The sequence below is a fragment of the Aythya marila genome, assembly GCF_965140915.1.
Source record: "Aythya marila genome assembly, chromosome: 11".
NCBI classification, from domain to species: Eukaryota; Metazoa; Chordata; class Aves; order Anseriformes; family Anatidae; genus Aythya; species Aythya marila.
Window position 1 is genome coordinate 19,246,453 of NC_139052.1, and position 27,431 is coordinate 19,273,883.

Consider the following 27,431-nt stretch of genomic DNA (forward strand, 5'->3'; position numbering starts at 1 on the left):
CAGAAAAGTCACAAATTTAACTTAAAACTTCCTGGGCTGGTACAGTCAAAGGGGTTCTTGCTCTTTTCCTGTTAAATGCCTTCTGCAAACACCAACTCCCAGGGACACCAACTCCTTCTCGTAGGCCTGGAAATGCAGCCAGAAGTGTCCCAGCACCATGTGGAGGGTGCTTGGGGCAGAAAGTTGGGCTGCTCTCACCCTGACCGGGGCTACTCCCCCACTTCCAAATCGAAGCTTTGCAATGCTCACGCAGAACATCTGATGCAGGGTTCGGCCTCCTGCACATGGCAGCATCATCACTAGGAAATAATTGCCACCCAAATTGGGATGCTCGGCTCACCTGCTGTAAAGCCTGCTCCGGTCTGCAGAGCTGAAGACACAGGCTGCTGCGTTAGGGCAGCGAGCGGGACTGCCTAATGGCTCATGGAATTGGTTTCCTCCTCTTTTGCGAACACGGGTTGATAAATGGCTGCTTGAAAGACCGCTGCTTGTTTTCCCAAGTCATTTAGAATCAGAGGGATGGCACAAAGCGCTTGTTTGCCGGCGTGATGTGGGAACGTGGGAGCTGCCAATTCATCATTCCCGACCCAGCGCCTCCGCCCGCCGCAGGAGCCCAGTGCCACAGCCACCAGCCCATGTTGGCGACCCCTGGCCTCGCCTCGGCAATTGGTTCCCGTTATGGAGGTGTGAATGCTGCGGCAGCTTGCTCTTAGATTTATGATTGCACCAAAAGCAAGAGGCCAGGCTCAGGCCCTGCTGAGCCAAGCTCTAACCAGAAGCGTAGTTTGGTAAAAAGGGATCCCAAGGCAAGGATAGAGGAGGGAACCAGGTCATGCAGGCACTCCCCAGCAGAGCCAGTAATGCAGCCAGCAGTGCACAACGCTTCAGGCTTGACCATTTTCCCTGACACCATCCCCTCCTTCCACAGGTCTGCACAGGAAGCACTGACCCCAGCTGCTTTCCTACCTGAAGCAGGGATCCTGCAGCACATCGCTTTCCAGCCTACACCCATTCAGAAGCAAACCCGACACACAAACTCAAATGAAAGCATCCCCACGTGTTCACAAAGCCCTGTGCACCTAACCAAGACCCAAGCAGGACGTTACAGCAGCCTCCAGCATGCAGTGCTCACACTGTGGCTGTGGCAGCAAAAGCCTGAAAGATTTCTGCAAAGCCTCAGCCCAGCTGGGACACTGCTTGAGGTTCACCCCCCACTGCAACCTCCTCATCTCCAGGAACGTGTTTTGCTTTGCCCAACTCAAGTATCCACAGCAAGTGGATTTTAAAGAGAAATGCTTGCTCCCATTGCATACCCAGAGGGACAGTCAGTCCAAGTGGTAGCAATTAGTCACGGAAGCAGCTTCATAATTTATTCATCACGACGGAATAAAATCACCACCACCCAGAACGTTTTGCAGCAGCTCAGGGAGACACGATGCATCATCGCACTGCTGGGTACCAGCTCGTCCCCGAGCCACCAAAACAGGGGGTGCTTCTAGTTTAGATATGAGGAAGAAATTCTTTCCTCTGAGGGTGGTGAGGCACGGGAACAGGCTGCCCCATCCCTGAGGGGCTTGCACCTCAACGTGACCGCCCTGTGGCCTTCACCAGCCACTTTATGGGTACCTAAAGCCTAGCAGGACAGGAGGGGTGACACACATGGTGTTCCCTTCCACCTTGCCCCCCAGGGACCCCACAGGCACCGTGGTGCTTGGCCCCCGGCCCCCACAGGCCTCAAGCTGCGGGTAGGCCGCAGGCGGTGCCGCAGCTCCAGCTGGTGGCTGCCCTCACAGCACACAGAAACATGAAGGAGCTGGAGCATCGTTAGGCCAAGCGGAGGCCCAATTTCCCTGTTTAGACCAATTACCTAATCACAAGGGACAGGAAAAATCACAGATGCTTTCGCTAAACACCCAACAAGCGTATAAAATGCACACGCGCGCTCTCCATCACTGCCGCTCTCCGCAGCACAATGAGGGAACAGATCTAATTATGCACAAACTCTACTAAATCAAGGAGAGAGACGGTTGTAAATGGGGTAGGGAGGGGGGGAAGGGGACATTTAATTCAATTTATTTAGCAGCATCTTTATTGCAACAAAGGTTTTGTAATAAAACGCAGCAAAACTAATGTCTCCACTTTACATGATTAAAAGCTGGGTAGCTAGAGAGGTGGGGAGGGAGGGAGGGAGACCAGCAAACCCACCGGGGTGAGACATGCAAGTTTGTTAACGCAAACAGCAGGCACTTCATGTTCTAAAATTAAACACCTGATCTTCTACTGTGCAGAACATCCAAGTAAAAAACACATGAACTTCTCTCTTCCCCTTCAAAAGGACTGGCCCAAAGACCTGCGAGGGGTACACAAAAGTCTTTACAGGGCTCTGGTACTCAAGTAAACAGGCAATTCAAGGCAGTGTCCTCATCTGGCTGATTATTTTATTTATTTATTCTCTTATTATTGCCTCGCCAGAAGTTGAGAATCATGCCAGCAGCAAAACAGCCTGCCTTCCTCACGGACACACAGCCCACAGGGAGGAGGTGCAGGGACCCCGTGCTCAGTTGGTGAATTCCCCACCTTTTGCCACACAGGCTCCATGTACGCTGCTCCGGGGTCAAAGCATTATTCCACCTCTCTGCTCAAAAAGGGTTTCCGTAACTTATTCCCAAACAGCACTAACAACTAGGGAATGCATTTTCCATTGTAACGTAATGAAGTTAGCTGATTTTCAAAGCTTTATGTGGTGCTTTGAATTCATTATTTCATTAACAAACATTTTGAAGTTAAGTAGAGTTTATGAAAATTAAGCAGCTCTGGGTAATTACCAGTTATATTTTGTTCTGAATAAAAGGAGATCATTCAAAACAACAGGGTGGGGTAGGGAATACAAATCTTATGTGAAGGGTGAAACCCAACTTGAAGGAATTACTGGAAACTGGCCTTAAAAAGGGGCCAAAGAACTTGCCCTGACAGAAACAACCTCAACAAATCCCAAGCACCACGAACAAGAAAACTGCTGGCATCACCACTCAACTCCAGCCTCTCATTGCTCAGGTCCCCAGGTTTCACAGACTTGATTTCACGATATGAAATTAAAACAATCATCTCAGAGATATCAGTGCAACTGCGGGGAAGAAACCAATATCCACCACGCAATGAAGGCTCAAATCCTGCTACTGCTCAGCTCAGGTGTCCTGCTGGGCACAGAGCACTCTGCTGATGGCAGATCCCCCACAGGGATGCAGTAATCTCTGTTTTGGGAGTCCTCAGCATCTCCCTACCTCATCAGTCTCAAACCTCATACAAGGCAGCTCTGACACCTTCAACTACAAGCAGGCGTCTTTTGCGAGAACCACAAAAACTCTGATGACAAATCCTCACAGCATTACTGCAGGATAAGAGAGTATGGGGTCTTAAAGTGCTTGACTGCTGTGAAAAGAAAAAAAAAACTATTGTAGGAAAGAAAGAAATACATAATTTATGTTGCAAAATAGAGTACAGTACTTTGTACTTTAATAGCTTTTCAATATATATATATTTAAAACAAAGAAAGGATGCATTATTTAGAAGTTATATGTCAGCTCTTAAAATCACATCCTGTGCTAAACCAAAACCTAGCCCAGTTTGCTTGCATAACATTTAGTTCTTCAGTTGCCAAAAAAGCACTATTTGATGAAGGCCATTTTTGTTTTTTCATTTTTTAAACAAAAGGATCCATTTTATCTTAAAAATCATATACATTTACATTCAAGGGTAATCACCTCTAGAAAAAGAGCAAAAACGTCCCCAAAAAACAAGTTAATTAAATATTGAACAAAATATAAACAACCTTGGAAAAGGTGATACTATCCACGTGTAATTCTATACATATATGTATATATGAACAGATATAGATATATGTATATATAATACAGCTTGAACACTTAAGGAACAAAAAGGAATTCAATAGTAACAGCTTATACTTTTCTCTACTCACTGCCATGCTCCAGTTCAAGTGCATCAGCACACTTATTCCTCTCTCAGTACTGACTATAGCACACTCCAGATAGCCCAGCTTCAGTCACAAAAATTAATTACTCAAGTAGAAGACATTATAAGGAGCTGGGCTCTTCCCACGCTATGCCCTTCCCCAAATCAAAACGGTAAGGCTGTAATTGACCTGCTAGTAGCATTTTATCTGATCCACTTAAAAACCCCTGTGATCTGAAAAACAGAAAACATCCCAAACCAAACACTCCCACGTCAGAGGAAATTTACACTTACTGGATGCCTGTTTGCTTTGGCTATCTTTTGCACAACCCAAAAAACAGATCCTGTTCTCACACAGCAGTTTTACAGCCGTGTAACTACACCAGCCCCGATTGCTTTGGTGCATATGTCCAGCAGCCTCACTGAAAAATGATGCGGTTTGATACAACACAACCAGATTGTGTTAAATCCCGGAGCTTTGGGGTCAAGCTGAACAGTACAAAAGCGAGTAAAATACGAGGTTATGACATGTGGAGTACTAACAGCGTAAACACTGAGAGTGATTCCAGATTTTTAAAAGATGAAAAGAAAAATCATGCTCTGCTTCTCTCCAGCACCAAAACAGAAAGAAAAGGAAGTTCTTAGGTTTCTAAGAAAACCATTAAAACTTATAGGAGTCTCAGAGGCAGGCCCCAAGGGGAGAATTTCCTGGATTAAAGAGAATCATTTTGCTATGGATTTCTATCTTAAACGACTTGTTGCAAGTTAAAAGAGACTTCACACGCGATGCTTTTTAGCCAAGCCTGCTGCTTAGTTAAAACCTCACTAACAAAAACACAACTGGGATTGCAGATCTTTTAGGCTTAGTGGGTTACCTTAAGCTACACAGAGGGAGGGGGTTCTCAAATACAGCATCATAATCATGCTAGGCAGCAGTGCTAGAAATGACCCAGGAACGGAGGACTGAAAAGAGTGCGAGTCTGAGAAATAATCCCTTGAATAAAGTAGGAAATTCACGACAACAGTTCACATTGCCTCACATGTAGTGTTCGTAAGGTCTCTCCTCACCAAATTCTCCGCAGACCTTTGAATTAGAGTACTGTATATTAAAATTGTAACAGGATTTAAATACCTATATCATGCTGATGTGACAGTCAGAAAACAGTACTGCAAAAACAGCTCCAGAATGAACAGCAGGGAAAAATGTCAACAAGAAATGGGCTACACTTTTAAGCTTGTTTTAAAATCCACAAAGTTTCAGTTCTTTGTCTTAAATTAGTTTGCATCTCAGAATAAAAGATTGTTATGCCCACATTACAGTAAAACATCGCTTCACTTCCCCAGGTGAAATCAAGTAGAATCAGGACAGGGTATCAAGCTGCTGAAAAGAAAAAAAAATAAAAGGGCAGGATTTATCCTGGGGAGAGAAGAAATAATTGAAAAGAACATGGCATCAACTCAACTGAATCCAAAATTTAAAATATTTAGGAAGCAGTTAAAAGTGTTTTTTTTTTTTTTTTAAAAACAACTGGCATCTAGACAGGAGATGTGTCTAACTTGTGACTGACTTCTCAGAAGTGAGACACATCCCCCTCGTGAAGCATAAAAACTATACGATAACATTTAAAATGTAATTTAAGTTGTAACCATCCAGGTGAATTTCTGCTGCGTAGTACACCTTCTAGTATTATGTAATAAGATACCTAGGAACACACTGTAAAAATACATCAATTAGATCAGAATGCTTTTAAAATGTGAAGTTCTGGTGCTGTAGAAGTATGTTATTTTCAGTTTCAGCTCCTCCCCCAAGAGAACACCCATGGTACTGCATTACACCACAGACATTTGATTTTATTTACATCTTAAGCTTTAAAGTTATTAGGCCACCGTCCTTTAATTTCCTGTATGGCACCGAATTTACTTTAAAAAAAAGTGTCTCCGTGTGTGTGTGTGTGTGTGTGTGTGTGTGTACACATGGCAGGCACCAAAATGCAGTGTTCCATCCTATTTTCTCTAGTTTCCTGCATCTCCTCATTCAGTAAAGCAGCCAGTTGAGCAGAGTTCTGCAGAGGTCAGTTACATCGCCTTCAGGGCAGCAATGTGGGAGCCCAGATTCTCCTGCAGGTAATACAGTAGGTGGAGTTCATAGTGCTCTCCCGACTCGGGTACCCTTATACTGTGTCTCTCCTGAGGGTAGATCTAAAATATAAAATAAAGTCATGAATATCCACAAAGGTTTTGGGCCCCAGAGCCAGGTTCAAAATGTACATGTAAACTCCCTGCACTAGCTACTAGCTCTGTGTGCACTCGAGCTAATACATTTCCCTCCTCCATTGCCTGAACCTGGAGACAACCCGTTGCACCCAGTAATGCAGCCAGTACTTAGCTGGAGGTGATCAGCATGGCTGAACAGAGGCAGATCCTGTTCAGAGCCATCATGTAAATCAGCACGCTTCCAGTTCTGCAGCACAGCATAAGATAACCTGGGCTGCATCTGCACAGAACCAGCAGGGTTTAATTAAATACATAACCCTGCTCCACGCTGCACAAACACTGCTGTACTGCTTCCAAACTGCAGAGCTCCTTGGGAGCAGCCTTAACTGCTCATTTGCCTAATAATGTTTTGGTTTACTCATAAAGTTTCCCACTTAAAAAAAAATAAATAAAATTGAGTTTTATCCTAGAATTCCAAGCTGCCATGTTACAAGCTGGAATTTTGTACTCCTCAAAGACAGCCATAACATTTTCACATCTTGGTTCCAGCCTTACCTGTAAGTCATACGGTTTCCCAGCTCTCACTAAAAAGCTGAGCAAAATACTAGTGTGTGCAAAGTGAACATTCTCATCCAAGAACCCATGTAGCAGCAGCAAACGGTTTGGTCTGAGAAAAGCAAGAAACAAACATTTCTAAATAGTATCCCAGAATCTGCCAGTCATTCACAGTCCACAAACACCCCTCCAAAAACACTCGACAGTAAAAACATTAGCATTGAAGAGTGACTTCGCTATTGTGAATCGCTCTGAATGGACCAGCAGCTGGTCCCAAATCATTCCTTTCCTCCTCTACAAGTTCTTCCTGCATATGCACATCATGGTCAGACCTTTCATCTGCACATCATTATTTTCAGAAGCATTTCCTAGCTTGGACAACACAATGGCTTAACACTTGCTCAGAATCACTGCTGGTTTTCAGCTCTTTGGCCAGAAAGCCCGTGATCTCAGCCTGCTCTGCAGACAGCACCGTGCTGATACAGACTGAGAGCATGCAGAAAGCATCCTGATTGACTGTTTTTTGTCTAGCTTAACTCAACTCTGAAGTGCTAATCATATAATTGGGGATGTGTTTGTCATTTCTTTAGACATAAAAGATGGTCTTTAATTACAGCTAGAATAAAAGGGCTTACTTGGAATAGTCTGTAATTATGCAAATGTTCATTCAAGTCTATTAAGTTTATTAGTGCTGTTTTTGTTTTAATACTAGCATTTATGATTCCAGGATTTAATTGCCAAGAAAAGGGAGATAAATATATGTCTGTGGGGCCTGAACTTTCCTGACAGGAATAGAAAGGAAAAGCCAGAAGCAAACTTACTCAGAAGGAAACTTCTCAGCTTGCATGGCCACCGAACCTAGGTAATATCCCTGCTCGTTGTGATCCGGGTGGCCCATGTAGCGCTCTGTGTAACCAGTGTCATAGAAAATCCACAGCGTGACGGGTGCTCCGGCAACAGCAACCTGCAAATGCAACTTTTATTTTTATATATATATATATATATGTCAATATATATATATATATGAGCAGAGTTCAACTACAGACTGTGTGTACTGAAAATCAGGCAGCTGCTGAAAACCAGAAAGATCCTACAGACAAATCAGAAGCAACACTAAAGATACCACCTGCAAGTCCTGCTGGAGGTAAGTGGATTTTGTTCAAAATGCAGTGTTCTGCTCTGGGTCACAGAACCTTCATTTACATAAATGTCTAACAGAAATTGGCCTTGAAAGCTCCCCAGGACTCAGCATTTCCCCTTGGATACCTACCACAAGCTTGCAGAGAGGCTTGTGAAAAAAGACCAGCTAAAAACAAACCAAAGACTCTTCCTTGGTCAGGTATTTTTTAAAGTAATAATTCAAAGATTTTCCATGACTTTAGAAAAATAATGATTAAACCTCCAAGGAATATTGAGGTTGGACTTGCACAAAGCAAGAAGACCCCCAAAGAACAAAATACGTCCTGAGGCAATATTCAGCTCTTAGCACATCGCTGCCTCCAACATTTGCCCACCAACAGCCTGACCATTTGCTATAGTGGTCTCAAGTCATGTAATCACAAGCACCTCTTTCTGGCACCTCTCCCCACTGCCAGGTTGCCCTGTGCAGCACACTGCTACAAATTTGATCTGGGAATAGGTCAGACTGGAGGAGGAAGAGACGGTGGTGTTGTTTTTCAGCAGGATTGTTTCCCTTGGTTGGTTCACAGCACAAAGAGCTCAGCTGGCACAAAGCAGGCAACAGCTGAGACTATATGAGGCACCTTCAGCACGTGACCTCAGGTTGGTGGAGCTACACCAGCACAGTTATTGCAAGCTCGACAGTCAATCAGTTTAAAGAAAGCTCTTTTATGCAGTTCTAGAGGGAATATCCTTCTGCATTCAGCTGAACGGGGCAAACTGTTGTTCCTCCTCACCCCAGCTCACAAGAACAAACTCTCAGAGTAAAACTGGTCTACGTGAACTACCCCACACTCCTCTTACATGCCTGGTTTCCTGGACACAAGTGTGCTCTGCCCAAAAGACCCTGCATGCATCAATGTGGGTAGCCTCACAGACAACAGAGCACCTTCCCGTCAGGTCAGGATTATGTCTGGCTCATCTGGAGCTGGGGGAAGCAAGCAGGCAGAGTGATGGTGCAGTCACACCACGCTCCCCTGAGGATGAAGGCTGAAAACTCATGCAGAGAGGTGGGAAAGAGCAGCACAAATATCATTTGCTGATTTGAGACATCTCTATTCGTGTTATACAGGCTGCCCAGGTATCACTGTCTCTGTTTGAAAAGCTGAATCACACAGCTCTCCCAGTACAGACCCAATGTGCGTGCCAGTCCCAAACACCTCTCAGAGCCCAGCAGTGACAGCATGTTTACAGAGGGAGAGCATCTCATCCCCACACTCCAGACAGAAACACAAGAGCAGAAAACTGAAGAGACAACCTAAGATCACAGAACAACTTATAACAGCTCTCACAGTACCCAATGAATGCTGGTTTAAAAAGGCGCTGTGGCTTGCTAGCAAGCACTAGCTTTAAAGAGTGAATAGATTCTCAGATCTGTTGTCTGAGAAATATAAAAAGGATAACCAAAGCCTGGAAGCCTAATTAGAAATACTGTGGAAGGAATGTATACCAGAAAAGCAACTTTCATCTGAACTCACTCAACTAGAAGATTCTTGAAGGAAACACGCAGAGCACTGTGTCCCCACTTGTCTAGAGCTAGCTCAAAAATCTTTGTGCTGTGAACACCTGAGGGAGGTCACACGATTAAAGGAAAAATTCTGTCTGCACCACCAGAAGAAGTACTCAATGTACGAACATACCCTGAAGATATCTGACCTCTGCATTAAAGCCATAAGAGAGAGGTAGCCTCCGTAGGACCAGCCATGAATGCCAACACGGTCCAAATCAATAAAGTCATACTGGGATGCTAAGTACTGCAGCCCTTCCACTTGGTCATCGATTTCAATTTGTCCCTGGGAAGGGAGAGAAAAGGTAAGTTGTTAGTTCCAGACAAAAGTTAAATTCTCAGGATTCCCAAAGGCTGCACAGCACCCGTCCAGACACCAGCACTCCATTGCACTGGGCATGTTACAGAAAGATGACCCCTTTCCTAAGACAATAAATACATGCTAAGCCACCTAGTAACTATATTTTTTTTTTTTTACCTCCTTACCTATGGACAAGGAAGATTTCTCAGTGTTTTTACTTTTTGCTGTACAAAGGCAAGGCAGAATTCCAGCTCCAGGCATGAAAATGCTCTTCCCAACAGCGAGAGCCTGGCACAGGCTGTCCCTGCCAGTACACATGGCCAAACATTTTTCCCCTTTCCAGCCTGACACAGGAACTGCTCTGAGTTGTAACCCATGCTATGGAAGAAACTATCCTGCATCGTGAGAGCAAAGCATTTCTGCTCAGAGCATCAGAGATCCCCTTACAAATCACACTCCCTGACACCTGACAAGCTTGCAAGCTCAAAACTTGACACTACACTTTCCACACCGAGCGTCTTTCCTCCCTCACATCCACTCCACTCGACTACAAGTGGTTTCCCACCCAAACTTAGGCAGTGTTACACAAGCGATGCTGGGCATCTGTGCCAAACTGGTGCTTCAGTTCAGATAAAAACAGCACTCAAACCTGTCTCTGGTTGAAAACGAAGAACCTGATTCGGAGCTGCACTTACCATTTTGTATTTAAAGGCTCCCTCAAACTTCAGTCCTCGGTGGCAGGATCCCCGGTTATCAATGACAACAACAACGTAGCCTAAAGAGGCCAAGGTGTTCAAACGGAAATATTTGATTCCTTTAAACCGGTTGTTCACTAGCTGTACCTAGAATAGAAGAACAATGATATAAGCATTTATGTAAAGAAATTCAGAGGATACCTACTAAGCCAATTTCGTAGCAGAACACAAGCAAAGAGAGGGAATCCTACAGCAGGGATCTTGAAAGATTTACACTGTAAAAATGTGTAAAACATTTACAGTAAATAAAATCTGAAATTGGCTTAGTAGGCTATCCCCAGCACAGAGCAGGAGCTGTGCACACAGGAGAGCTGGGAACGAAGTGATCCAGGCCAGCCCACTGCCCACAGACTGCACTCACCTGAGGCCCTCCGTAGATGAAAAGCACAGTGGGGTACTTCTTTCCAGGCTGCAGATTGTGAGGTTTGTACATCATCCCGTAGAGTGTAAACCCCGTGGAGCTCTCAAAGGAGAACACTTCTGGGGGAATGTAATCAGGTAGAGGACCTGCCATGGGAAGGAACAAAGCCTGGATTAACAGGGAATGGATGAATAATGCAGCTCTGCTCCAGCCCTGCCCCAACACCACTCCTGGTGCATCCCAGATAACGCAGCTCTCCCGTGCTTCCAATGGATGTGGCTGGGACAAGGCAGAGATTGGGAATGCCCAGGCCCTAGAAGAGCTTTCTCAGCCCTGTCACGTTCCCATTCCTGCTTAGGATTCGCTGCATTAATACACTCCATTTAGGATTCACTGCATTAATACATGGAAAGCACAGGATTTGGTCTATGCCTCAGGGAAGGAAAGATGAAAAGTAACAGAATCACAGTGGAAAAATAAAAGCCTAAGAGCCAGCTCGCACAGACATGAGCAGACTGCAGCATGGAACTATTTAAGGAGTGAGTGGCCCTCCCCAGAGGCCCAGAAGCATGCTCAATAACGCACATTTAGTACAAGAGTAAATAAACTCACTTAAACCCACCCCTGCTAATGATAAAACTTGCTTTCTAATCTTTCTACTGGCTCTGGCAATAGAAACTTAATAATTTCCACTCTGAATTCCTTCACAGCCATTTTATACCCATTTGTCTCCAAGCTGAACGTGTCACTCCTTTAAGAACTTCATCTAAGAACTTCTCACACGAGCATGAGCTTCACAGAGAAGCCAAGAGTTACCCACAAGAAGCAAAGCCAAAATGAGCATATTCGAGGAAATCTTTCACTCTGTGATCCTGGTTGCCCTTTGGCAGTTCCTTAACAAAGCTGTTACCTGCTGAATCTAAAATGGTAGCCCAGAACTCCTTTGTCCTGTGAGCTGCATCATCTTCAGGTCCTGTCAGCCGGTAAAGTGACACACAGTGTGGGTTCTTCTGGTTGCTGTACTTGCTGATGAACATGTCACAATCCTAGAGAGAAAAAGAACGTTATTGTGAATTCCTCAGTATAAGCAAAAGGGATAAGTTCTTTCTGCATTTTGATCTTTCAGATGTTTAGAAACCAAATCAACCCAGGAAGTCTGGGCTCTTTGGTGATAAGAGCAGATAGGCTCTGAGAAGCTACAATCCTCAGCTGGATTTTGATACTAACATCCCAAAATCCAGAAAAGACCTGCAAAATCAACAGTGGCATTTAAATACAAGCTTGTCCATTGATTGATGAAGGACCAGGTTGGTTGATAAAGCAGAACACAGAGCCAGCCCTGCCTACCCAGGGCCTCACAAACGAATGGTACCTGGCTGACACAGCAGGCATGAGAGTAACCACGCTCTGTCAGCCGCTTCACTTCTCCAGGATTCTCGTAGTTAACGACGTACAAGTGATGCTCCAAGGGCGAGTCTTTTGTGCCTTGAAAATACACCAGTTTTTTGGCTTCGTCTACATAGATCTGTCAAAAACAAAACAACACAACCCTCAATACCAAGTTCTTGAAAGAAAAGCCCAGGTCTTCTATCCCCACTGAGTCTTCTCCCCACCACTTCCATAATTTGGAGTTATAGTCCAGCAAATTGTAAGGAACAAGCCAAATGACTGTTCTAGCTGTCCTGAACTCTGCCAGTTACAAACATCTGTTGCCCCTTCTTTCTGAGCAGGCAGCAGAACAGATTCAAAGGCAGCTCAACTTGCACACTTTGTCCTCTAGCCCCACTTCCAACTACCTAGAAAGGATTTTATCACAGACCTTTACAAACTCCGTATCAATCCAACAGTCCTCCTTGAGCTGCTGTTTTATTCAAATGGTCATAAAATTTAGCCAGCCTAGAGCTAGAAGAGCAGCAGTCTGGGAGCATTCCCTACCTCCTTGTCCAAGTTCAGAGGCTATGTGGTACATAAACATCGTGCATTCTGGCTAAAGAGAGACATGGCTAATAGATTTATTCTGACCCCTCCAACAGGTAGCTCCTGGCTCCAGGACAGCAGCTGGACATTATCACAACATTTTGGTTCTCATGAAACACATGGAATTTCCTCGGTAATGCTTTAAAGTATTTTTGCTTCCTTCTCTTTAAGGCTTAAACTTAGAGGGAAAAACTTGTTAGGAAGATAAACATTTAATGTTTCCTATGATGCTCTCCTTTACTGCCAAAAAGGAGCAGAGCCTCGCTAATGCAACATGTACTTATCTGTGAGGTCCCTGAGACCATTTCTCTGCACTGCTGTCCTCCAGCACATGTGTGTTGCTTGCAAGATATCATACAGCAAGAGCAGATACTTACATTTGACCCATGTCTCCCAAGCACTTCCCATTCCCCACTGGTAATGGCTATCTCCTCTTTGATGGGGCACTTGAAGTCACCTGCAAAAAACAAACAAACAAAAAAAAAACAACACATACAGAGATTTTACACACCACACAGTCACAATGATATTTTTTCCTTCCAAACTTTTTTGCTAGACTGAACCCAAGAGAATGTGGCTTTACAGAAGACCCACACCTCTGCCAGCTCCTGAGACAAGTGTTAGGGCTCGTACATTTTGCACTCTGAACTATGTATCAGAGGATTCACAGGTGCTCTCAACCTGAGGCCTGGGCTAGGTTGCTTCTTGCTTATTTATTTATTTATTTATTTAAAACATTTTGTCATTTGCACATAAATGAGGTTTATCCTGAAAAAGTTGGAAAGGGAGTCTCAAGTGTCAAAAATGAAGACTTTTGCTTTGGGGTGGAAAGCAGCTCTGCTTTTATAAGATGGCTTCATTTCCCTTGGAATGAGGGAGATTTAGCAAGAAAAAGAAGTTGTATACATTCACAGAAATCTAATGAACCCAATATAATGCTTTCTGGAAAGAAACAACGACACAACTGCATACAACTAGGACCTCTCGTAAAATAAGGTGTATTTTTTCTGCATGCAGAGCTCAGCAAGTGCCTTCAACACACAACAAGTAAATTAAGTATCACAGCATGAAACTGTAAATGAAAGAACACATACTGCGGAAAAAACATTCCAGGAGCTTTGCACACAGTTATACCATGTATTTGAGCAAGGCCAAACTTTGACTGCAGCTTGGAAGCACATGGTCCTCGAATTTTTTTGCTTGAAATTACTCTTCCTCAATTTCCACTTGCAACAGCTGCCAGTAATTTTCTCCTACTAACATCTCTGTCTATACAGCAATACCATGATTGTTTTTAAGAGCAGATAGGAATTCTCTGAATAGTTGTCATATCATAGGTTTTGCTGCCAAGCACATATGTTCATTTTAAAGGGACTAACAAGTGGGCCCCCTCAGACAGGGAGGCCCTCTATGGACCCTTTTGCAATATGTTCAAACTGTTCTTTGTCAGCCTCTCTGCTACAATCTGCTTGTAAAGGCTGACAGGGACTGTGTTGGTTTTACTTCCAAACACAACTCTTGAACCAATGTGTATCTACCAGATACATTGGACCCTGCACAGAGAAAGCCACGTTATTGCTGTAATGATTAACCTACAGCAGTGAGCAAACAAACAACCCCACCACTGTCAACTAAGTAAGCTGAGGGCATTTTACACCATCACGGCTCATTTCGTATCTGATTTTGTGAAACTTTTCCCTGTAGTCAACAAGGAAGAATCAAGGTTGAAGCTAAGGCACGCTGAATACAGAACAACCCCTGTACAATTTCAAGTGGAATGACTGTACAGCAAAGTGCTTTCTGGGGCAACAAGAGGAGTTTCCAACGAGACAATGATTCCTGCCACCTGGAAAGACATTCATTTCCCCACTAGCCAGCAGCAAACACCCAGTGAAAGAGAATAATTTCACTTACTTGGAGCAGGGAGACCTCCAGATGACCGCTTATATTTGCTCTCCTTCAAAACCGAGGTGACTTTGTATAGGTGCCGGAATCCTGTTTTACATTCAGAAGCAAAAATGAACTCTATCTCGTCTTCATGGGTTTGAGGGAAAACATAGAAGATATCATGGATCTGGGGAGACAGAACAGTGGACTGGTGTTATCAGCAGGAGGTTGGCACTGAAGTCGCATTTATGTTCCTCTGACACAGCTCACACTAGGAGGTTGTAGCACTCTGTCCCTTACTGGGAGACCTAAAAATGCTTATGAGCTGGGGGTGTCTGCAAACAACAGCCACATGCTGCACAGATCCTGGCTTCTTGCTCGTCTAACTCTAAATCCTGGCCACAGAAGGAATTGAGTAAGTTTTTATGCACCTGCCTTTCTGGCTCAGATACAGAGATGGGTCCAGGTCTGCAGACAGCATATGAGAGCCACCCAAAGATGCCAGAGCTCAGTGGCCTCCTCTGTCCAGTGCTATCTAGAAACCCAGAAGGGAAGGGTTATTTAGAGAAAGATGAGCTGTCATCATCTTCCCACTCATGAAGATGCCAGCTCTTCCATCAAGGGACAATCTTTTGAGGCATTCAGAAGCATTTATCTGCACGGTACAAGGTGTCAGTAAAAAACAAGTCCAGCCAGTAAAGATAATGGAGACAGGACAACTCACTGCACCATCCTGAAACCATGTACACTACTACTAAAAATAAAATAATATTATAGACAGTACTTAGAGTATAGAGACCGATCACTGGAAGGCTTTGTGACCATGCTCTCTGCTGAAAGGTGCAACTACACCCCAGTGACTGCAGCTCTCAGGCTGTCCTGCACCCTGGGGCACCTCCAACAGGATGTTGCTTTAGAGACACTGATTTTAACCTGCAGAACTGTGAGCAGCACTCCTTCAAAGTGTTAGCCTAGCACGCCAGCATCCACTGTCACACAGCGTCACCCTATAACACACCTCCAAGAGCATTACCTAGGAATCTATTTCACCAGAACGTACGTGGTCAAGGAGGGTTTTCAGTGATTATTAACAGACTTTTGAGACTTGTTCCCCAAATATCGCCTGGAAACATCTTCACTGGTTGAAGAATACTTCATCTGCTGGGACTGCTGCTGGTGAACAACTGCACAAATGAGCTGGAGGGTGTCGGTGGGTAAAGGGGCTGCCTGGAACATCAGAGTCCTGGGCTCTGTTCCTAGCTCTCTGATCACCAAGCAGCCTCAAGCAAAGCAGCTCTGCTTTCACACCCCAGATCTTTTTGTTCTCTCTACATTGTGAGTTCTTTACAGCAGGAAGAGGCACAGAACTTGCACAACAGGAATAGTCTCCTAGGCAGCACAGCAACACCAACATCGCTCAAGTGTTACTGATAGGGTCTTGAACAACAAGCTGTCAGGCAGTGCTAAAGTTAAAATTCTTACATTTATCCAGATGTCTGTTGTTTCTTCATAAATTATGAAAGGCGTAACAGAATCTGGTACGGTATCGATGAGTTTCTGTCTCTCCATTGCATCATCTTCTACTGGGATGAATAATGCAGGAGGGATCAAGACTATCTGAAGTCGAGTTTGGGAGCGATCCAGTAAGATGGACCAGACACTGTTGAGGAGACAGATATTAGAGAAAATAACATGCAACCTTGAGTGTTAGACAGATCTGAAAAACCTCAAAATACACCTATTACCACTAAGCATCTCAGGGGAGTCAAGAATGTTCAATTTCAGATTAAGCAAAAAAGCCACATGTAAAATCTCACCCACGAAAACAAACCTCTTCAATAACTTAGGAACCTATTTCACTTAATTTCAATATTGCATAAGCACTGCAGGTTGAAAAGTTTAATTAATTCTATTCCCCCAGAATTGGATTGTGCTTTAAGGGAGAAAGAGAAAAAAAAAATCAGAGGGACTAATGAAGCAGAAAAAAATTAACTGATGTTCCAGGATACTTGTGAAAATATTAATTTAAATCTATACCTGGCGGAGAACACTGGCAGGCTGACCCTGCCAAATGAACTGGCAGGAGACCCTGCCATGCTTCTGACTTTACATGTAGCTCTAAAAATAATCCTGCAAAAAGCAAGACAATGGAGTAAATGTGTCCCTTCACTTCTTCCACGTTTGAAAAAGAAAAAAAAAAAAAACACGAAAAGGTGAAAGTCAGCTTTAGATTCAAGAGCTGGAGAAGTGCACTTTCCAGAGAAGCTTCTGGTGAGTTAGAGACACTGTACTACATCATCTACAGGGTTAAAAATGACATGCAAATGTAAGTAGCACTTACAGCAGGTTTTCTGATCAGTAAGCCTGGTCAGCAAGGATGGTCCAGTGGTTAGGGCGCTAGCCTAGGGCCTGGGGGACCTGGGCTCATTTCTCTCCTCAGCCACAGACTTCCTGAGCGACTATGGCAAGTCACTTAGCCTCTCTGGGCCTCAGTTCCCCATCTGTAAAATGGGGATAATAGCACTGCACTCTCTCTCACAGGGATGCTGAGAGGACACACACATCAAAGGCCGTGAGTGCCCAATGCCAAAGCAGTAGGGCCAGGTACCAGGGAAAGACAACGGGGACTGTTTGGGTTTGGGAAAAATCACCCCCTTCACACAAACACGTTTGTAGCAATGCAAAAATGAAAGCAGGCTTAAGCTTGGAGACAGGGACCACTACATTCTGCTTCTAGCTGTGTTGCCCCAAACCCTCTAAGCAGAGACAGGATTAACATACGCACTATTTTCCTTCTGGCGTCCACCCAGCTCTAGCAATGTACTCTACTCCTTCAAAGAGGATCTCGAAGGGCTGAACTAGCTCTTTATCCACAACATCTGCAATCTGTTGACAAAGCAGCAATTCAGTGACACTGAGATGAACCCGCACAACCAGTTTTCATGCACAATGAGAGCCTGGACACAGAAGACTTCTTCTGTGCAGCTCACTCCATTCAGATTGTTCAGCCTTTTCAACACAGGGGCTTCACCCCATCTTGTAGCCAGACACCAGAGCAGCCAGGGCTAAGACTTGAGAAATCTGGATTCTGCTCACAAATCCATCATTTGTCTTGGACAAGTCACTTGAACAATCAGTTTCCCCGTGTAAAATACAAAGGAAGGGAGGAGGGGATTTGTACCAGGCTGTTTTGTAAGGTGTTTTCACTGAGTTTTTGAACATCCTGCATAGCATCCAGTTATCAATGTGGGTCTAAATCATGATGGGCAGTTCTGCAGTCTGTCCTTGTTGGGACGAGGCAGTGGTACCCCACAGGACCTGATGGCTTTCCCTGATGTTGCTGGCTGATGTCAGCATTGCTACCCCAGCAGGTCAGTGGTGATGGCTGAAGTAGCTGAGTAGAGGATCCCAACAATGCATGGATGTTACTGTGTCTGTTTGATAAGATTATTAATTTCCCAGCTGTCTGGAGATCTTGGACTGGGCTATGGAAATTTCTGTGTTTGTTAAAAAATCCTGGAGTGAAACGAAAGTTCATCGCTCACATGTTTGTGCTTTTATAAGGTGATATATTCTCTCTGCAACCAAATTTTCCCCCTATCTGCAGCCAATAAGGAGATCTGTCACACAAGAAAGTCTAACCGTCCTCACCTAAAACATTCTGCTCTGCAGCCAAGTTCATAAACCAATGGTGGGGAAGAAAAGGGCAGCCTTGAGAAATACAGCTGTACACAGACACCAAGTATCTGCAGAGGAACGAGCCACGTGCACTGCCTCCAGAGAAGCCATTAAGCTAACACAACAAAGAAAGTTTACTTATACTGAAATGTATTTTACCAAAAAGACTCAAAGAAATAGGATTTATTTAGAAAACAAGCAGAACATGGAACTTACTCTTCCTTCTGCATTGATTGTCACTTCAGATATCTTGAAAGTGACCTTTGGATTTGCTGTACCTATAAAAACAGATGTTAGCAGTCAGGCACCAATTTAACAGGATAGACTTGAACTGATGGATTATCGTGGCGTTATTCATACTGAAATGGAACAGGGAAAGAGCACAATGCTCTTTGATCAAACAGCCTACTTGCATACACGAGAGAGAGCAAAGAATCAGGCATGGAAAAAAAAGAGACTGCAGACATGAAGCAGACTCAGTGATGTAGTTCTGCAAGCAGATCTGATCAAGAGCCATGCTACTGTCACAGTCTTCCCTCCCACAGTCAAAGGATGCACATACTAGCTGGAAGTAAATGCACAGGAGCAATCAGGGTATCAAAGCAAGCTTTGGATTATTTTGGTTGTTATTGTTCAATAGAAAGCAGTGTGCAAAAAGTGATCCAATGCTACTGAGCGTCTTAAAAAAAAAAAAAAGCAACTCATTCTGGAACCAAAGACTTTCTTTCTGCATTCTTATAAATCTATTGCCATGACTAGCAAAGTTAAGATTAAAAAAAAAAACTACTTATCTGTATTGAACACTGAAAACCCAACTACCTCTCTCCAGAAAGCCTGCCCAAAGCAGCTGTACAGCACCTGAAGTGCTAAAGGCTGGGACCTGGTCTGCAGCAAATGTGAAGAATAAAGAAAAAAGCTGCTGCCAGTCAATCCACAAGAAGCCATATGTGGTCACTTCCACGTACTCTGAGCATTCTCAGTGCTACTGCAAGGTACTCCCACTTCATCGACCCAGTTCTACACACAAACTGATGCACTGAGGTGAAGTGATTTGCTTTGGGCAACAGAGTTGTCCTATTTAAGTACTTATCTTCCCTCTGGTAAGACGCTGACTCAAGTTTTGCCCTCGTAACAATGTGCAGAACAGTGCTATGGCCCCTGTGGCTCAGATTTGAAACTGAAGCCAGAGATTAAAACTTTAATTGTTTTAAAAGCATTTAGGCTTTGGTTGTCTGATTTTCCTAAACTGCTACGACTCAACACTGAATAAAACTCTGACGAAACACCCTCAGAAATCTAGGTGTACACTAGCATTGAGAAAACACGAGCAACCATCTCTTGCTTCCCAGGCTGACACAGCCTTTCTCGTTCCTCAAAACAAGTGGTAAATGAGGATCATAAACAGAAAACTTTTACCAGTGGATCAGGGAATCTACAAGACCTGAAGCTACATGTAATTCTGCAGCTGGGGATGGTCAGTGGTCACTATGCCCTGCTGACACAGCAGTGAAAGCTCAGAAGAGCAAAGGTCAGGCTGTTCAAACTGGCCCTATACACCTGACACATGGCAGTGAGGTGGCCCTCAGCAGGGCCGCACGGGTTTCACTTGTCCACTTCCAGCAGCACTCCACCTGCTCTTCTTTATGCCTGCCTTCACTCCTTTATTGTTGAGGCTTTCATATCATTTACTGTTTGAAAATATGACAGGGTGTTTTTTCCTGGCAGGCTGCAAGCACGCAGAATTTTCAAAGCCCAACAGCAATCGCTGAGGCCAGAGCACTTCAAAACTTGAGCTACCAGGGCACCAGGTTACCAGCAGCTAAACAGAAACCCTCCCCTCCAAAAAAACAAAGCAGTATCATTTTGCAGCTATTCCCTCAGAGACACAAGGCTGTAACGAGAAACAACTTCTCTGTGCCAGGATCTGAGAGAGCAGCTCCAAAATAGCGATGATCAGGTAGGGTTTCTGCCAGCTCCTGCAAGACCTGGACTCAGAGCTCTTAGTAACCACACGGCTGGAAAACCAGCACAGCCACCAGTGACTAAGCTAACCTCCACAGCAGCAGTTTTTCCAAATTTCCACCACTTGGACACTCATTTAAGGACTATACAACATGTCTCTAACCCCCTGCTCTAAGCTAGGAGAGTCCCTGGCCTAAGGCACCTGGAATAAAATGTGCATCTCCTAGAACAGCCACACAAGGTCATCAGGCTCTCACCAGTTTTGGGGTACCGGAAGGAATCTGTTCTTCTTGTCTCCAACATTGGTGATGTGACGTGAATAATTTCCACCTCTGACTCATCGTTTTCTTCATAAAGAATTCGAAGAACTTTACCCCCATTCAGTGCTGCAAATGAATTAAGATTTCCTGGTCAGAGCAGATCTCGTAATTGGTACTGCAGAAACCAGCATTCTCCCAACAGAAAAATCAGGTGGGAAGGATGAAGAGAAGTCTGTGATTCATGCTTCACTAAGCAAAACACCCCAAGACTCTCACAACTCTTATCACTATCGTGAGAAGGAAAGGCTCTTTCTCCAGTAACTCATGCTAACGAGGCTCCTGTACCACACCCACCATCACAGATACTCCTAACTCCTTTTGAACTATAAGATTCCTATCCTGGATAAAGACAAGTGACAGAAAAATGAACTCTGCCTTGGACAGCACAGCTTGGGGGCCACTACTTTTGCCTGTCAGACACACAGGATCCAACACACTTACTTGGCTGTGCCTTTGGGCTCCACCAGTAGCCAGTGTATCTGTCAAACTCCTCCTGCAGCACAAAAGTAGCCACGCCAGCAGATTTTGGATCCTCCTCAACATTGGCCAGTTCTAAAAAAAGACACAGAAGAATTAGTTCATGATGTACTGCAGAATCAAACCAGTTCTGCGTTATCCCAAACATGGCCCAAGTTCAACCCCTGGGGAACAATTACATGATAATAAATCTGGCTTCTCAGCAGATTTGCTTTCTGCTTCCACCCTGCTCTGTTGATTTATTTGGGAAAGATCTAATCCTCTCTGACACTGCAGCTTCTTTTAGGAAAGGAAAGCCATCTCCCCTCCTTACTCCTACTCAATTAGTCTCTCAGTTTTCCATGTACTCATCCAAGAGAGAACACATTCTACCTGAGCTCACAACTTTTAAGAAAATCAAAGAAAAAAAAAAACAACTGACACTGAGAACACCAACATTCAGAAAAACAAAATTATCAGCACTTCATTCACTGTACAGACCAAAAGTAACACACTTACATAACATCTCAACATGATGACATATCCATAGGGCTTCAATATTTTTCCTGTTACCCTGGAGGTAACTTAGCAGCGCTCCATAAATAATTATCATCTGAGAAGGAGTCATTGCTACGGTTTATTTTTAATGTACTTACATAATATTTTAATATCTAACATTTAAATAAGCTAAAGCATTATTATGAAGTGTTAGAAATTTTAATTTAGCTAAAAATTAAATGATATAGTTTAAATACATGAAGCGTGATTAAATTGCAAAATACAATGGATTTTTAGGCATAAGTTTATTCACAATTTTCCATTTTCCTTCCTCCAGGATACGTGTCTAAAAGGGAGTTGGAGAAGGTTAGGAAGCAAAGACCTAAGTTACTAAGTCTGAGGGCACCAGCAGAAGGCACGGTGCTATTCAGAAACTGTCTATATTGTTTCTAAAAAGCCTGACTTCACTGACAGAAACTTTCCTCCAGTTCTAATCCACCCACAGCTCCTTCACACAAAAAAAGACTGTTCCAGTATTATAAAAAAAAAAAAAAAAAAGCAGCATTTCAGGAGAACAGCCCTTCCATATGTATTCAACAAATAACTCATTTTGACAGATTCTGGTTTTCCTAGTTCCACAGGGAAAAGAACCATCCTACAATATTTGCCATGGAAGAAACATGTAGAACATGACAAATAATCAAATCCCACGTGAAGTAGATGGTGGCCGTTCCCTCAGATTTCAGAAGAACCCCAGGTGCCATTGCTTAATTCAGCATAGCAAGAACAAGTGCAGAGGAGGTACAGAGATTTTAATTCAGGATTCATTACCATTGTGCACAAACGTTAGCCTCCTCTCTTCTCTGGTTTCTATATTAGATATCCAGATGTCATTGCTGTGGATAAAGGCAATCCAATTTGGATCAGCTGGACAAAGCTTGGGATCCATCCGGATATTCGGACAACTGGTCTCTACCAGAATGGGTCTTAAAGGCTGTTGCTGTTTGAAAGAGGAAAAAGAGAATAGTAAGCAATGAAAAAAAAAAAACAAAAAACACACATACAGAAACTGAACTGGATTATCAGGTCTCTAAGATCACAGCAGTGTGGATGCTGACTTCAGATACAGAGGTTTACACGAGAGCAATCCGTTTTCAACGCAGGAAAATGCTATGCAGATATTTTTTAGGGATAAATGTGCTTCTATCATGGTTGCACAGATCCCACCAGGATCTCTTTCACCAGTGCTGAGGATTAAAAAAAAATAAAATAAAAAGTTCACACAAATCAGACAGATCAGAAATCTGAATCAGAAATCAGAACAGCACCCTAAAAACAGACAGGTAGGACATATAATAATCTGGTGCTCCAAAAACAACTCCAGATACAGTAAATTCCACCTGACAGAGTCAGACAAACAAGCATTTGTTATAATATGAAATGGTTTCGGCTTTGAAGCCCATCTTCAGCACACGCAAAGAGTAAAGCCTGGCTGTTCCAAACGTTATATGGCCAAATCTTCTAACACAGCACTGACTGCTGAGCAGTGACCTCTAAACCACAGCTACTGAAGAAAAGTTGCCTCTGACGTGACTTCTCACTACGTGAAAGAGCACAAAGAATCCCAACCATTGTGTTGCCTGTTATTGGCACTCCTACTTACAAAAAAAATCAGCGAAATCTGGTGTCATGCCTTGCCACCACAGCTTAAAACATTTCTTTTTAATTTCCATCCATGTTTCTACAACCATGGAAATGAACCCCTAAGGGGGATTTCTCCATGTCTCAACTGTTGTCAAGGCTACTTGCGCAGCAAGAACTCATGCTCATGATCTTTGCTTCTAGCTTAGAGGATAGAAGTACTGTGGTAGAACAAGAGAGCTGAGTAAACTCACAGTGAATCCATGAGGACCTCCGTCCTTTACGTGATAAATTCCACTCCCAGCCTGAAACAGAAAGGTGCCGCTTTCTCGGTGGTAATCATAGGAGGCAATCCCAACAGTGCCAATTCGCTTCCTCTCCCGAAGCAACTCCTCCTCACGAGAGTACATCCCATAGTCCAGGATGGCCTGAAAATGGGCAGAGAAGCACAATCAACACCCCTGCTCTGCATTCCTTACTATACCGACAGAGCATCTCGGCATGCCAAGCTTCCAGGACCAGATGGCTGTGCAGACACCCTCCTCCTCCTCCAGAATCCTGCTGGCAGCCAGGAGCCCACTCCTGCTTCTGCCTCTGCCATCAGCACTCGTAGGTGCAGGCCATAACTCGATCCCACACATCTGTGAACCCGAGAGCCACTTCTCCCTTAGCACGACTGGCACTATTTCCAACGCACGCTGGATTGAGAAAGATCAGGCTGAAGGCCTGTTATTTCTAGAACAAGTAGGACGGTCTCTGCTAACTTTTGCAAAGATACACAGTGACTGGTCAGGTGGGAGGAGAGCACAGCATGAATTTTATGGCTGGCTGGCAGCCTCAGGAAATAGCACGGGGAAACAACACACCTAATTCCACGCGGGGTTTGTCCCGCCTCCTCCAACCTGCCACGGTGCATGGGGGACCAGTGCAGGCTTGCTTTGCACAGAGGTGAGAAGGGGACACGCGTCCCAGAGAGTGGGAAAGAGATCCTCTGCTTCAGCATGAGTCACGGAGCCACTGACAGATCCTCAGGGGGACTCATCACTTCCCCCTGCAAGACAGCGATTATCGGAGACTACAGGCTCCTTCCCCAGTCCCCAGGATCTCACAGCAGAGAATCTGGTGCAAATTAGCACTTGCAATCTCTGCTGGCAAAGGAGAAATCAAGCAGCACACACATTTTTTCATGACGCACAAAGGCTGCAGCTCCAAAGCCTGATGAGAAAGCCGGGCTTGTTTTCGAGATGGCTGCAGAGTTAGCCAAGTACAAGGAGAACCTTAAAAGATTTCAGACCATAATGATGGCTTACGGGTGCAACCTCAAAGCCTGCCTACTTGCTATGCGGCTAAAGAGCAAGAAAGAAATCAGGACCCACCGGAAAAAGATCCAGGAGAGGCTTCCAGGAAAGCAACAGGACGGCAGCTTTGTTTATGGTTTTGGGAATTTCAGAGTAGAAGAGCGTGTTCTCCCTGTTCTCCCCAGACATGGCTATTGTCAAAGTGAGAAGAAAAAAAAATGTATTAGCTTTCTGATAATAATCCAAACACTCTCATAAGATGCTCAGGAACAGTTTCGCAGGTCCTGCCTACCAGAGGAAGTACTGACAGTCTCTGCACTGCAGCCTCGCACCAGGAATTCCCTGTTTCACAGCAAGGTAAATCACAAAGAAGGAAGAGAACAAGGAACTATCCCTACACTTACCACATGATGCCTGAAGCATATCTCCTTCTTGGAGGTCTTATTTTATAAGCTTTTAAATTCAAGAAGGTCCATTCTGCTCTTTCCCTTGGCTGAAACGCTGCACAATGCAGCTTGTGTTTCAAAGATAATGCATCTTTAGGAAGGTTTGAATGTCTCTTTCCTGCTCATCTCCCTCAGTGCTGTTCAGATTTCTGATAACTCCTGCCAGGGCATGTGGGGATCAGTCCAGAGAGAGCCAGACGTGCACTGAGGAAGGCCAAGCCTAACCTTCAGCTCAGGAAGCCAGAGCTCATCCCAGGGGGATTAGCCCTGCCAGCCTTAGCCCATCACCTTCAACGTGCTTGAACTCAACTTTATTTAAAGATTACGACCCCCATTCTCTGAAAAATGGAACAGAGATGAATCAGCAGCTTTGTGACAGCACATCTAGAATCTAAACCACAAATCAGAGCTAAAACAACTAGCCTAAGCAGCAAGCAATGGGGCTAGAACACGGTTCTGGCTTCCAGTCCTTTGTTCTAGCCATTGCTTCTTACCCAGACTCAGATTTTCGTGGACTTATGTTCAGCTAGTGCAGCTTTTAACACAAGCACTCCTCTACCACAGGACCTGCTCCAAGAAGTTTGCTCACAGAGCCATTTACAGTGCCAAATCAGTTCAAGCACAGCTGAAGTCAAACCCCAACAGCCTCTGCAGTGACAGTTTAGTCAAGACACAGGCTGTCCCAGCAAGCTTACCCAGATAGTAGATCCTATCAGAATGAGGTCCTTCAGGATCATTTTTCTTAACAAACGTGAAGTCGTGCGGGGCTTTTGCCATCATATACCCATGATACTTCCGCGTATCCGTGAGCAGTTTCCTGAGCTGGCTCCAGGAATGTCTCTCTACATAGTAAGGTTCCAGTTTTGGCTGTTCCTCTCTCTGCTCCTGCTCCTCACGGCCCGCAGTTTCAAAGATTTCAAGGCCCGGCTGTTCAGTTTCCATGGCTGCTGCCATGTTGCATGGTTCTGGAAGAAAAAAAAAATACTGGAGGTTGAGCATTGCCTTTCAGCTAATGATCACTTCAGATTCCCAAATCACAGTGCAACAAAAGAGGCTGCCATCACTTAGCCTTTCAGAACGAGACTAATGACTCCACAGACCCACACAGATTTATTGCTGTTTGCCTTTTTCCCCCACCATATATCAATTATGTTCAGGAAGATCAGGGACAAGAAGCTACTTGGAGGAAACATCATTAGCAGCTGATTTGGAACCACTTGGCCATACCCAACAGGCCTGGGCAACCATTACTCCCCTATAATTTCTTGGGTTTGTGTTTCCTTCCTTTCAAACTAATCTCTGAAGGGTCTGCAATGTCCATCACTATTATATCATCCCAGGCATGTGATTATAAATACTGTATGGATGAGACCCTTCCAGAAGCGTCAGGCAACACCAGAAGGTGACACAGGGAAAAGAATATTTTGGAAAACGATTTATCTGCAGCACAAATGCTACACTCCTGAACAGGTTAAGTTACCAGATATTTCTTCCTGCGGTTAGCTGGGCTTTATCTGAGACAAAACAGCCCAGAGGTCCTGCAACAGGAACTGAAATCTTCCTACTGCAAATCCCAGATCCGAGCATAAACCTAAAAGGATCCCAGCTACAAACTCCCACCACATAATTCATCACCAGAGGTAATGAATTCCCTCCAAGGTGTGAGGATCGTCAACCCTCAAGTCGTTTTTCTGTATATAAAGTGGAAAGGCTGCACGGCTGCTTGGCATGCTGCTCGGGCACAGGCAGAGCCTGCCAAAAACACTAATGGGAAATAGATGGAGCAGGATGTGTCCACCTTGCACACAGGGGCTGGCTCAGCACAGCCACCTGGGGCACAGCTCCCTGCAGGCCCAGCTCCTCCTGGGGCTCTGCACAGCAGCAGAAAAATCTCTTATAGGAGGAGTGAGGGCGTGAGGCTCGGATCAAGCCCCTTTTAACACACAGAGGGCTAAAAGAACAGCAGGGCAAGGCTTAGCCCCACTCTGCAAACGCACAGCAGGCATTTCCCTCACCCCCTTTGCCAAACACGAAGGGAGCAGCATTTCGGCCACCTCTGCGTAAAATTAATCACAATTTCAGGCACCCGGCGGCAGGCCCAGCGCCCCGGATCCAGCAGGGGGGGAGAGGATTTCAGAGGGGACCCCTCAGCACAACCCCGACACCGGGACCCCCCCTACCCAAACCCCAAACCCCACAGCCCCCCCTCCACCCCCGGCCCCACTCACGGCGCTGCCCGGCGGCGATGCGGCCCCGCCGCTGCCTCTTCCGCTTCCTCCAGCACGGGGCCGGGCCGGGCCGAGCCGGGCCGGGCTGCACCGGGCCGGGCCCAACCGGGCGCCCTCCGCCGGCCTGGAGGAAGCGGAGCCGGGAGGAGCTGGGGAGCTGTGGGCGCCGCCTGCCGGGTTTGTGACAGGCCTGGGTGTG

At 44.9% G+C, this 27,431-nt stretch overlaps 1 protein-coding gene across 3 annotated transcripts; it reads right to left on the reverse strand.

Moving 5' to 3' along the window:
- Positions 1-2,051: 2,051 nt before the first annotated feature.
- DPP8 (dipeptidyl peptidase 8) lies at positions 2,052-27,295 on the reverse strand. 3 transcript variants are annotated; one of them, XM_082768877.1, is made up of 20 exons: positions 27,233-27,295; positions 25,700-25,969; positions 24,637-24,749; positions 23,515-23,688; positions 22,451-22,619; positions 21,107-21,217; positions 20,603-20,731; positions 18,600-18,661; positions 17,491-17,591; positions 16,188-16,365; positions 14,733-14,892; positions 13,196-13,275; positions 12,214-12,366; positions 11,752-11,887; positions 10,842-10,987; positions 10,421-10,567; positions 9,558-9,710; positions 7,560-7,702; positions 6,739-6,850; positions 2,052-6,168 (listed from the first exon to the last, which is right to left on the reverse strand). In XM_082768877.1, exons 2-20 carry the CDS (start codon positions 25,956-25,958, stop codon positions 6,046-6,048), a joined length of 2,649 nt encoding a protein of 882 aa, XP_082625003.1. In that variant the 5' UTR covers positions 25,959-25,969; positions 27,233-27,295; the 3' UTR covers positions 2,052-6,045. The 3 variants fall into 3 exon arrangements, with proteins under 3 accessions (XP_082625003.1, XP_082625005.1, XP_082625004.1); XM_082768878.1 differs by lacking the exon at positions 2,052-6,168 and having other exon boundaries at positions 9,574-9,710; XM_082768879.1 differs by lacking the exons at positions 24,637-24,749; positions 25,700-25,969; positions 27,233-27,295 and adding an exon at positions 24,127-24,394.
- Between the last annotated feature and the right edge of the window lie 136 nt (positions 27,296-27,431).

Excerpts from the sequence above, each read along its gene's own strand:
- DPP8 (XM_082768877.1), bottom strand. The coding sequence starts at position 25,958 with ATGGCAGCAGCCATGGAAACTGAACAGCCGGGCCTTGAAATCTTTGAA. Across the intron at positions 14,893-16,187 it reads CAACAGACATCTGGATAAAT|ATCCATGATATCTTCTATGT; the intron begins GTAAGAATTTTA and ends CTGTCTCCCCAG. Across the intron at positions 6,851-7,559 it reads GCTGAGAAGTTTCCTTCTGA|ACCAAACCGTTTGCTGCTGC; the intron begins GTAAGTTTGCTT and ends TGCTTTTCTCAG.